Below are 12,208 nucleotides of genomic sequence, written 5' to 3'. Positions count from 1 at the left end.
CAGAGTTGAGCTGCATGTCTGTGCACTTGACAGAACCGCAAGTCACAGTCCCTGTGGCACATCCTGAGCTAGGCTGAGTGACCGTGGACTCTCAGAAGTGCGTCTCTGATCATCACTGAGAGCCGGGCATGGCCTATCAAGAAAGCAAGGCGGCATCTAGCTCTGACCACAATCTGGGGTGCTGCATACTTATTATTTACTTTGCATCAGGGTTTTCATAAGGTTGCTGTAGGTCCGTTGTGTTCTAGAAGGTCCATAAAGGCAAATTTTGGTTTCAGGTCCTAGGTTAGGTTGTTTACTCACTATTTATTGCTTTCCTAAGCATAACAACAATACCAGTATTTGCGCAGCACTTAACTTCACACCAGGCTGTGTTCTTGTTTGTTTAAACTCATCAGTGCATTTAGGCCTCACACTGACTGTGCCGATAAGGACACAGGGACGTAAAGATGGCAGAGCCAGGCAGTCTGGCTCTGTGGTCTGCCCTTAAGTTCCGATGTAGCCTGCAGAAATCCCAGTTTGATCTAGTGCAGGCTATGTTGTAAAGAACACTTGGTATTGTGTGCTTTCCTAAGTGTCCTAGTCTATGATATTGCCCACATTCGTTAAATATAGTGAGCACCTACTTGTTCCCGCTATTGCCACGTGCTGGTTATACAGTGGTGCACAAACATTTCCTGCCACAGGCATCTGAAACACACACACACACAAGTATAAAATTATGACTATAATAAGCATGGCAGTAGAAAAGCCTGTGAAACGCCCATGTGGTAGGGAACTTTGTACTTTAAACTTAAGTTGGTTAGAGCTCGGCAGGAAATAGTTCACTTGAAGGATGAGTAGGAATTACCTAGCTGAAGAGGAGACAGTGTGCAAACTCCCCGTGGCAGGAAGAGCGTGGTGAGCACACGGGGCTGAAAGAAGATGGCCAGGGCAGCCACAGTGCAGAGCGGAAGGGAGGCCGTGGGCGAGGCAAGGTTGGAGAAGCCACGGAGAAGCTTGAAGCAGAGGGCATAGCGAAATCCGATTTGTGTTTCAAAAAGCGCCATCTGGCTGTGATGTGGATGAGATCGGAGCAAGACAAGGATGGATATGGTCAGACCAGTGTAGAGGCTTTTTATTTATTTATTTATTTATTTATTTGAAAAGATTTATTTCATTCCTTTGAAAGGCAGAGTTAGAGAGAAATCTTCCATCTGCTGGTTCCCTCCCCAAATGACTGCTACAGCCAGGGCTGGGCTGGTCCAGGTCCAGGTCCAAGCCAGGAGCCTGGCACTTCATCCAGGTCTCCCACATGGATGGCAGGGGCCCAAACACTTGGGCCATCTTCCGCTGCTTTCCCAGGCATGTTGGCAGAGAACTGGATCGGAAGTGGAGCAGCCAGGGCTCAAACCGGCACCCATATGGGATGCCGGCATTGCAGGCGGCAGCTTAACCCATTACATCAAAACACTGCCCCAGTGTAGAGACTCTTAAGGATTCCAGGCAAGAGATAATGGTGGCCTAGGGACAAGGATGTGGTGGCATTAGTGACCAGTAGACGTATTTGGGAAGTAAATAACAAGATGAAGATGTGGAGGCAGGGAATTAGGGATCACGTACTCCCTTCTCAGTTCCTGGCTTGTAGATCTGTGCAGACGGGGTGCCATGTGTTTGCAAAGGGAATTCTGAAAAGAGATTGGGTTTTTTTGAGGAAAATCATGAACTTGGCTGTGAACATCCTGCATTTTGAGATGCTTTTGAGCCAGTCGAGAGATTTCACTAGGGAAATTAGGGGCTTAACAGAAAGATCTGAACTGGAGATGCGATTTTGGAGATTAGTTTATAAACCATATGTAAATGTCTGCACATAAGGCTGAGAGCGAAGGAAAGACAAATCAGGACTGTGTTGGACCACAGAGTCCCTTGGAAGAGTGATCTGCCGTGTAGGGTGCTTCTGGGAGGGCAGGGTAAGATGAAGAATAGAAACAGCTCACTGAATGTTGTAGTTTGGAGGCCCTAAGGTTGTCACCTTGGCTCCCATAGAGTAGTGGAGCAGGAAGCCAAACTGGAGTAGATTATGAGTGCTTTAGAGCTGCAGAAAGGAGACAGCATGTCTAGGTGAGGAGGGAGCGTGGGAGTGTGAGATTCACTTCGTGTGAACAGGAGAGGCACAAGCGTGGGACAGGACAACCTTGAGGACCTTGGTGAGCTGGCGCCTGAATTCCTCCACCAGAGCATCTACAGTAGCATCTCAGGGTTGGCAGGGGTCTGATACCTTATGTTGACACATAAATAGCTTATCGCACGAACAGCTGTAGTTGTCGTATTCCCAATCAAGAGACTGCAGACTTGTGTCCGTCTGTTCATCTTCCTGAGTGTCCCTTGGGAAGTCTGCTCTCCAGTCACCTTCAGCACCTCACCTGATTGCTGGCACATCAAGGAAAACTGTCGCTTCAGTATGTCACTGCTCAGAGGAGCTTTAGCTGCTAACGCAGCCCAGTACTGTAGCCCATGTTTTTCCCCATTGGAAGACATTTCTATATTTTTTAAATTCCTTATTTATTGTTGGACCCAATTTTCACACAGTTTATGGTGGGGGACACCCAGTTTCCCTTGATTAGAGTTCTTTGCTTTTGAAACTAATGACCTGGTCCTTAATTATCAGCTCTTTCACCTACCTGTGCTGCAGAAGTGCTGGGGAGGTTTTGTTTTTCTCCCAAGGTCTTTGCCTCTTTCAGAGGTTTAGGGAAAAACGTTAAGAACTGTCACTTGTACCACACAAAGGCGGTTCACAGTCAGGAGGCTTGGGTGCCTGTTAACCCTGGGGAGCCTGGCTCCCACCTGCCTGCAGTGGCAGCCTGCAGACCTTGCTCATTCTCCGCTTCCTCCCCGACCTCTGAGTGCAGAGACCAGCGTAGGGCAACCTGTGCTGTTTCCACACCAGACACAGGGCACCTGCCCTGGCCCTGCCTACCCCTCTGGCACCCGGAGGGCACAGCTCCCGTTATGGGGGGAGCTGCCGAGGCTCTCCTCTGGGCCCTGTGTTGGCTGCAGGCTGCGTTTTGCCCCCCAACCCAGGTCTCAAAAGGCACCCTGGGTTGAAACAAATGATCATCGCTAAGTGTTTCTGATTGCCTAATTTGTTTTTAAGAGGCATAAGTCAGTCTAAAAGCAACTTAATAGTGGGATTTATTTTAACACTGTGAGGAGAATTATTATTGCTGAATTGTTTAAAACTCAAGCTTCCTCCATTGCCATAGAAATTTGAATGAGTAAGGGCCCAGCAGAATGTTGAATCTTCCTCGATCGTCTCAAACCAGTGTTGGTCTAGCGCATGCTCCTTTTCTTTAAGCATAAATACCTTTTATTTACAAAACTGGAAGTGTGTGTGTACATAGAGCTTTGTTAAACCTCTGTGTTTTTAACTTAATGTTGTAACATGTTGTTTTCTTCCACGTCATGGAAGATCACATTTTTACATAAAGTGTCCGTGACTTGGCTGGCCTGTGATCCTGTGTGCTCTGTTGCAGTGGGAAGAGGAGCGGAACTTCGGTGCAGCCCTGTTACTTCCAGGCCTAAAGCAACAGAACTCAGTGGGTTTGAGTTCCCAGTTATATGGCTACGCACTTCTTGGTAAGCTAAGTGAGCCTTACTGACACTGTTCTTCCTAGACAGAACAGATGCCTTTATCCACTTTCTAATACCAGTATAACCTGATTTAAATTTGTGAGTGAAATTCCAATTACAGCCTTCATCTTTGGACATCAAATTTGGCCACCATGGCCTCCACATTATGACATAAGAGTTAAAAGGGTTCTTAAATCCTGTCACCTGGCAAAGTGAAAGGCAGGCCTGGTGGCCACAGGTAATGTTTGTGTGGGCAGGACCAGCCAGTAGAACGTTCCCCAGTCTCAACAAAGCTCTTTTTTCCCTTGAGACCTAAAGTCCAAGAGGCAGGAAATTGAGAGTTCAGGTTGCACTGTATCTTTGGTATTGTTTTCAGGTGAGGCAGGTGAAACTCAGCACAGCCAGCAGCGCTTGGGGCAAAGCAGAGAGGGGCTCGTTGTGCTTGTACAGCGTGCCGTGGGGTGCAGAGGGGCGCAGGCATTGAAATCACACAGGTCACGAGGACAGCGTCCTCAGCTCCTGGTTGTGTGGACTGTGGGCAGAGACCATCCATCTAAACGCGCCCTCACCTCAGAGGGCTTCAGGTGCCAGCTTTCCCAGTACCCTCCCGTTCTCTCTCGAATGGTTGGGCGAAAGGGTTTCGGAGTTTATCAGACTGGCCTAACAAGTGTTGACCACTCTTTTGATTGACACATGTTTTCCTCTGCTTTCCAATGAGCACTTGGGACTGTGACACTGGATGGGCTCCTGGGGAAGTGGGCAGGGCTTAGGAAATGTTCTCAGTTGTTGTGTCTGAGCAGAGGCCCCGGCCCTTGTGACTGGCAGCCACCAGGACACAAGCCGTGTGCTGTGTAGCCTCCTGCGACCCTGCTGGAAACAGCAGCCTGGAATGTGACTGCAGCCAGCCCCAAGCACCTTAAAGGTCTAAAATTAGCTGTCGTCTGAGCAGCTTTGTCTGTTTATGTCCTCCCATAGCTTTGTCAAATCCTCCCTCCCGGTGGCAGTGGATTTAAGACGTGTCGCCTCACGGTGACCTTGGTCGTGGATGCAGGGAGGGGTTCTGCTCAGGGAGTGCCGAGAGCCCCCCTGCTGCCGTCCGTCCACCATCCGCATCTGCTGGCGTAAGGTGCCAGCAGGAGCATCCGTGTCCTGCGATCCCGTGAGGACTCCGTGATTTAACAGCCATCAAAGCTCAAAGAAAGGGAAAAAGAGCAAGTTTCTTTCTTCCTAAAGACACAGCTGTTTTGGAACATTTTGGAAAATGCCAAACATTGCTTGGTAGGAAAAGTTGTCAGATGTTGACAAGATTTTCACTGTAGGAAAGTTGTGGGATTGCTTTTCCTAAGGAAGATTTGGTTCTTGAAACAGAAATGGTATCTCAGCTGACTTGCTTGCCAAGGAAGCCCCACTTTTTTTGTTTGTTTGGTTGGTTGGGTTTTTTTAGAAAACTTTTATTTAATAAATATAAATTTCAAAAGTATACTTTTGTATTATAGCGATTTTTCCCCCATAACCACCCTCCCACCGGCAAACCATCCCATCTCCTATTCCCTCTCCCATCCCATTCTTCATGAAGATTCATTTTTAATTATTTTTATATACAGATTAATTCTCATAGTACAACACATTAAGGACAGAGATCCTACATGGGGAGTAAGTGTACAGTGACTCCTGTTGTTGATCTAATAATTGGCACTCTTATTTGTGACATTAGTAATCTCCTGAGGCTCTTGTCATGAGCTGCGAAGGCTGTGGAAGCCTCTTGAGTTCACAAACTCTGGCCTTATTTAGACAAGGCCATAATCAAAGTGGAAGTTCTCTCTTCCCTTCAGAGAAGGGTACCTCCTTTTTGATGGCCTGCTCTTTCCACTAGGATCTCACAGAGATCTTTCACTTAGGTCATTTTTTTTTTTTGCCACAGTGTCTTAGCTTTCCATGCCTGAGAAACTCTTGGGCTTTTTAGCCAGATCTGAATGCCTTAAAGGGCTGATTCTGAGGCCAGAGTGCTGTTTCAGGCATTTGCCATTTTATGAATCTGCTGTGTATCCCAGGGAAGCCCCACTTAAGAAGCAGGTAGGGAGACCCCTGCAGAGGCCTGCATTCCTGCACACTGTGTGAGACTCTGCCAGCCCCAGTAAAAAAGGAGGAAAATGAGTTGGCACAACTTTGTATTAAGAAATGTCCACAGTGAGTGTTTCCACCTCTGCACCATCTAAGTGCAGTGCCACAACCAGCTGTGCTGAGGCTCTGGGGATGGATTTGGATTGATCCTTCCCTGTGGCTACGTAGAGCTGCCAGGCAAATGCTCGTTGTGCCATCAGGTCACAGCAGGGTGTTATGGAGAGGCCTTCTTCATTGTTCCTCTTGGCCCCAGGGAAGGTGGAGCTGCAGCGAGGACTGCGGGCGGTGTACCACAACATGCCTCTGATGTGGAAGCCAGGCTACCTGGACAGAGCCCTGCAAGTGATGGCGACGGCCGCCTCCTCCCCCGAAGACAGAAAGCTGTGCAGAGAAGCGGTAGGTTCCTGGGCCCTCACTCGGCCACCTGCAGCTATCTCCTGTTGACCTTGGACTTTGTTCTCACCGTCTTCCCCCACCCCTGCACTTTAGGCGGAGTAGGTACTTACCACTTTCAGAGGAGTGGACAACCACAAAACATTCTGAGCGCTACTGATGAAAAGCATTGGAAAATGAGGTGGATGCTGATCTATAACTCATTGTCTGGAAGAACTGTTTCCCTCCCCTGAAACTCATGCTGAGTTCAATAAAATACTTCCTGCTCCGTAACGCCCCCTACCCCCAGCCCTGAAATCTGAGCACCGAGGAGCGGGTGGGAGTTCATTCTAAGCATTTCTGGTACTTCTGTACCTTCACGTGGCCTGAAGGACCACAGAGCAGTCTTTTCTCCAGATGTGAATCTGGACACCAGAGGTGGCAGCCTTGCTTTCCTGCGCTCACCCGTTCTTGGTAAACACATGCTGCCGAGGCCAGGATCCAATGTGCCTCTCAGAGTTCCCAGGGGGTCGCTGCGCCTGGACTATAACACTGTCCCCACAGCTCACCCCTAGTGGGTGACGCCCTGAACTTACTGGACTTAGGTCCCAGGAGATGCAACGAGTGTTCCACCCCACAGGCGGCCACAGAATCCGCTCTTGGCCATGTGCGTTTATACCCAGAGTGAGGCCTGGAGAGACATTGGCTGCCTCCTTTCCAGGGTGTGAAGGTTCCCTTGGAGGTGCTTGTCTGTGTTGTCTTGACCCTGATTCCGTGGGCTGTGCCCTTGGCCTTCATTGCAGGCATGGTGCACAGGTCTGGTACCTGTCCTGGCACCTTCTACTAACACCTAGTGAACCGTTACAATCTTCGCCATGTGTTTGGGCTAAAAGATACACAATGCTAAGATACATGCTTCATCACGGCTCTGGTCAGTGCTGGTGATGGAAGATATAAAATTACATGTAAATTCTTTGCCAAGGAAATAGCCCTTTCAATTTGAGCCAGATTTGCATTGTTTTTTTCCTGACTCCGTAGGAGTTGGGTGTAGTGTATCAGTAGTAATCAAAGGCTGTAGAGTATTTTCTGAATTTGCATTATGTGATGTGGACAGGGCTGGTCATACCCAGCAGGTGCACTGGCCTTGCCAGTGTTTCTTTGCCATCTCTGAAAGACTAGACCCTCGGGAGTCCAGGGAGCCGAACCCTGCAGTGAAAGTGAGGAGGAGAGGCTTCAACAAAAACCACCCTCTGCTCTTCAGTACTGCTTCTGTCACAGTTGTCACCTCACTCAAAACCTCCGCACCTGCATCTCTGGTGTTTGTCAACAGTCATTTGGGTGACACTGATTATTAATTTTCAGATACTCTGTGAGCTGAAGTCTTTCTCAGAGGGCGACCCCTGCCCATCCAGAGGCTTTCAAGGCACTCAGCATGGCCTCTTGTTGGTTGTGGCCTGCAGTGGTCTGTTCAGTTCCAAACTGACTGAGGGAAATAGACATGGACGGCAGAGGTTCACGAGCACCCATCAGGCGCCATTGCTCGGTGCCTCCCTGGCTGATTAAAAGCCAGCTTGAATGCGGTGGTGCTTAGGCACATAAGTCTTAGCTTGCTTATCTACATCATCTGGTTTGTACGGAGTGTTCTGTGCCAATCAACACACACGGGGTTATGCGGACAAATAGAACCATTCACATTTGCTACAAGTTTATGTAATCCTCTCCTGGATTTTTAGGGCCTGCTTTTCCCTGTCTCCTTCTCCAGTCTGTCTGCACACTGAGCATCCAGTCCGCCCTGATGCACAGCCCCTGACCCTCTGTCTGCTCCGCAGCTCGACGTGCTGGATGCTGTGCTGAAGGCTCTGACGTCCCCAGCCGCCGAGGCCTTGGAGGAGCAGCCCCAGGGAGGTGAAGGCACGCTGGGCCCAGCCCACCTGGTGGAGCAGCTAGACATCGAGGAGACCGAGCAGTCCAAGCTTCCCCGGTACCTGGAGCGCTTCCAGGTAAAGCAGCCGGGAACTGAGGGTCAGCCGTGCATCCTCCCTGCTCCTCTGCTGTGGGGTCCGGCATACTGAGGCCTTGTGTCACACACAAAGGCATCCAAAATGGCGTTTTTATTGCTTCACACAGGACGTGGTCTGAAGAGAGAGCAATGGAAAGTGTCTGTGCCTTCTGTACTCGAGTTAATCAGTCACGGTGTTGCTCCCTGACACAGCATCGGCCACACACTCGTCCCTGCTGGGGGCCTGCTGCCTCCTCACAGCCACAGCCTGGCTCCCGCCCCAGGCGGGAAGGGTCTGGCCACGTGTGAATGACCCAGCACCCAGTTAGCTGTGACAGAGCCACATGTGAGCAGGTCGGGATGGGGGCAGGCGGCGTCTGTTGCTCGTCTTTGGCTGCTTTGTGTCGTGTCTTATGTGCCTGGAAGACTGGAACAGGTTCCCACCATTTCTCCCCAGGCCGGCCCTTGGATAGCTGTGGACTCTGTACATCCCCAAGTGCTCCATGATGAGACAGAGAGAAAGGGAGAGAGTGAGTCAGTGTCTAAGCTCCTGGCGTCTTCCTTGCTTTGTTTCTGACCCAGCACCAGGGGAATGGGACTTACCCCCACCCATGCCGCTGACCTCTCGTGACACTTGGGGACAGGTGGCTATAAACTTCGCTGGGTCGTTGCATTTCTGTTTCTTCAGGAATTATACTGAACTTGCCATGGGAAAGGTACTGCCCGCGTTGTCGGGAGATTCTCTTGTATCTGTAGCAGCAGTTTGTCCCAGTACTTCTATAAGGTCATGGCTCCGTTCTGACATTTGAAACCAGGAAGGAAAAGCCAATCCCCTTTCCTGAGACCGAGAATTGGCAGTAGAGCAGTATCTTTCCTCTCAGCTCGGCATATTTGGCTGAAGAAAACGTCGTCTGCCGAGCCCCGCGGGTTACCACTTGCCACCTTCACACAGAGAGGGTTGCCCATCGCTCTGCGAAGTGACCACTCCTGTCCCTTGAGTCCCCCGGGGCAGAGCTGTGTGCTGTTTTAAGTTCTCAGCCATCACTCTTCTGTGGACACATTTTTATAAAAATGGAAGGAAAAGAGATTGGAGACTTCATGCCTGCTGGCCGGGTGTCACGTGTCACTGCACCGCCCTGCCCCTCACCAGAGCCCTGGCTGGGGGAGCCCTCGTGCCACGTTGCACAACCACAAGGCCCAGAGGGACTGACCCGCCAGCCACTGACTGACTTTGAACCAAAGTTCACTGACTCAGACCCAAGTCCTCATTCTCCCATCCCAGGCCTGCTCCTTGGCCTCAAACCCCACTCAGGGTGACACCAGAGAGAAATCATTGTCATTGTCCATCTCCTTTTCTTCCCGTGTCTTGACTGTTACTAGTCTGAGGTCATCTGTTCAGACTCATTCTTACGTGGCTGACCCATCACACGAGGTCTCGGGCCACTCCTCAGCCCGTGGACTCCATCTCCCCTACAGCTGTGCACTTCCTGGGAGCAGGCCTCACCACCGTGCCCAGTGAGCCACATTTGCTTGTGGAACACCCGGGGTTGTGTGGGACGAGCTGCAGCAGGGCCCTAAGTGGCGCTGGCTGGTCCTCGCATCTTGGAACACGTAAGCAGATTCGGGTTTTAATGCCTTCCTTCTCCCGGAGTCAACACTGATCAACTCGAGCTGCTGTCCAGATGCGGCTGGGGCGGACGGAAAGGCTGACCCGCAGGGGAGCACAGCAGGTGTGAGCGTGCCACAGCGCAGGCGCTCCTGCAAGCTGGGGAACATGCCGGGAGTGAGAAACCCCGAAAGGATGTCCCTCTGTGGAGAGGAACACTCGTAAGGCAGCGTGTCAGTGTTTCTAAGGAAGTGATGCGGAAGGGTTCTCTCCAGTTTATCCGACATCTCCGCCATTTTGTTTGCATCTTAGAATTCTTGTGCGTGGAGTTTGCTGCTTGGTTGGGTCTGGGCCAGAACAGAAGCATAGATCTGTTGTTGCACACGGATGGTGTGTGAGTGCAGGGCAGAAACAGCACGTGGTGCCGTGAGTGGGAGAAAGGCGGTACCTCTTCTGCAGGCGGACGCGTGTGTTTGCACCGACTTCATCTCTCCTCTCCTCTTGTGTTCGTCCCTCTTTCTCTCTCTTCCTTGTCACCCACAGGCCTTGCAGGCTGAGCTCCAGGCCCTGGGCAGAGTGGAATCAGAAAGCCTTGTAACTCTGACCACCCAGCTGGTCAAGGAGCAGCTCCCCAGCTGTGAGGCCGAGGACCTGGCCGCCTACGAGCAGAAACAGCAGCATTGGCGTCAGGAGCAGGTGCAGCTGATCCAGAGGGAACGGGAGCAGCGGGAGAAGGCGAGAAAGGAGCACCAGGCCCGGCAAGCAGCAAAGGCTTCTGCGTGACAGGCCATGGGCACCCCCCGCTCCCAGCAGCTCCTCAGTGCCCGGCCCAGGGGGCGGCAGCAGGATGAGGTGGTTAGCCTCTGTCTGCGTGACAGGCCACGGCCCCCCACCCCACCCCGCTCCGCCAGCAGCACCTCAGTGCCCGGCCCAGGGGGCGGCAGCAGGGGGCTATGGCCTCTGTCTGCGTGACAGGCCCCTCACCCCGCCCTGCCCCGCCAGCAGCACCTCAGTGCCCGGCCCAGGGGGCGGCAGCAGGACGAGGTGGTTAGCCTCTGTCTGCGTGACAGGCCATGGCCCCCACCCCACCCTGCCCCCAGCAGCTCCTCAGTACCCGGCCCAGGGGGCGGCAGCAGGATGAGGTGGTTAGCCTCTGTCGGCGTGACAGGCCACAGCCCCCACCCCACCCCACCCCGCCAGCAGCACCTCAGTGCCCAGCCCAGGATGCGGCAGCGGGGGGCGGCAGCCTCGGCTTCCTCCTCACAGCTTCTCCTGCTCTAACGCAGACGTGTGGTGCAGGAACCACAGTGTCCCACTGTCGAGAGGCTGTCACCACCTGTCCACAAGCCCAGAAGGGCAGTGAAACTGTCGAAGTGGCCGGGAGTCCCACCGAATCCACCAGCTCTGTACCTGTAGGGGGCTCCTGGGGCTTTCTGTGGGGGTCCAGGGGCACCAGAGGCAATTCTCAGCTTTGAAAATCCCAGCACCTTCTTGGTGGTAGGAGAAGGCAAGGCTGAGAGCCGGGTCTCCCAGCCCAGGCACGTGAGACCAGGTGCAGTGCGCATGCCGACACCTGTGCCCCTGAGCCGCCTCGCCAGCCCTGAGAGCCGGCTGGGGTGCACATACACACCCACACTCTGCCTTCCACCACGCCTCCCGCTCCGGACCTGCCCTGGGAGAAGTGCAGGAGTAAACCCAGTAGCACGAACCCTGTGGACTTCCAGGGGCAGGCACCCACAGTGACATTTTTAGAATGGAAGGGCTCTTGAGAAAGCCAGTCCTGGCTAGGACACCTTCGTCAACACTGGGGTCACTTTTTCCAAAGCTTTGTATCAGCACAATGAGCCGCTGGTGCACGTGCACACATGCACAACCTGCGAATGCCAAGCTGGAGACAGCGAGATGGGCGCGGGGCTACGAGGACTGTCAGGACGGCAAGTGCCCTGAGTTGGCCCCTCTGTGACATGGGCCGGGGCCGCTGCCCGCTGTGTCCTGTCGCCGGGAAGTACAGTGCCAGCTTTCCCTCGGGCCTGTGCTCCTCTGTGAAGAACCTGTGGAAATAAATGTGCTGGCATTGTTTGTGTGTGTTCAGTGTCGTTACCATCATGTTGGGCAACTTATTTTCAATCTTCCTTCCCCGTCAGACTAGCATTTCTAATCATCACCACCACCACCTTCACTACGGACTTACTCTGTTTGTGTTTAACATTTATTGGAAAGCAGAGTGACAGGGAGAGACAGAGGTTTTCTATCCGCTGGCTCACTCCCCAAATGACCACAACAGCCAGGGTTGAGGCTGGCTGGAGCTGGGAGCAACCATCTGCTGCCGTCACAGGTGCATTAGCAAGGAACTGGATCAGAAGTGGAGCAGCTGAGACTTGGGCCATCTTCTGCTGCTTTCCCAGGTCATTAGCAAGGAGCTGGATTGAAAGTGGAGTAGCCAGGACTCAAACTGGCACCCATATGGGATGCCCGCATTGCAGGTGGCAGTGTAACCTATT

The 12,208-nt window shown here is 52.4% G+C and overlaps 1 protein-coding gene across 1 annotated transcript in view; it reads left to right on the top strand.

Moving 5' to 3' along the window:
- The window catches only part of MRPS27 (mitochondrial ribosomal protein S27), a 96,274-nt gene extending 84,471 nt beyond the window's left edge, over nucleotides 1-11,803 (top strand). Inside the window, exons 8-11 of the mRNA XM_062212226.1 lie at nucleotides 3,513-3,615; nucleotides 5,984-6,126; nucleotides 7,932-8,102; nucleotides 10,251-11,803. Coding sequence (XP_062068210.1) covers nucleotides 3,513-3,615; nucleotides 5,984-6,126; nucleotides 7,932-8,102; nucleotides 10,251-10,490 — 657 coding nt within the window. The 3' untranslated portion in view covers nucleotides 10,491-11,803. The remainder of the gene's footprint in view (nucleotides 1-3,512; nucleotides 3,616-5,983; nucleotides 6,127-7,931; nucleotides 8,103-10,250) is intronic.
- The last annotated feature ends 405 nt before the right edge of the window (nucleotides 11,804-12,208 follow it).

The sequence above is a fragment of the Lepus europaeus genome, chromosome 15 (genome assembly GCF_033115175.1).
Source record: "Lepus europaeus isolate LE1 chromosome 15, mLepTim1.pri, whole genome shotgun sequence".
NCBI classification, from domain to species: Eukaryota; Metazoa; Chordata; class Mammalia; order Lagomorpha; family Leporidae; genus Lepus; species Lepus europaeus.
This window is presented reverse-complemented; position numbering and strand designations above follow the sequence as displayed.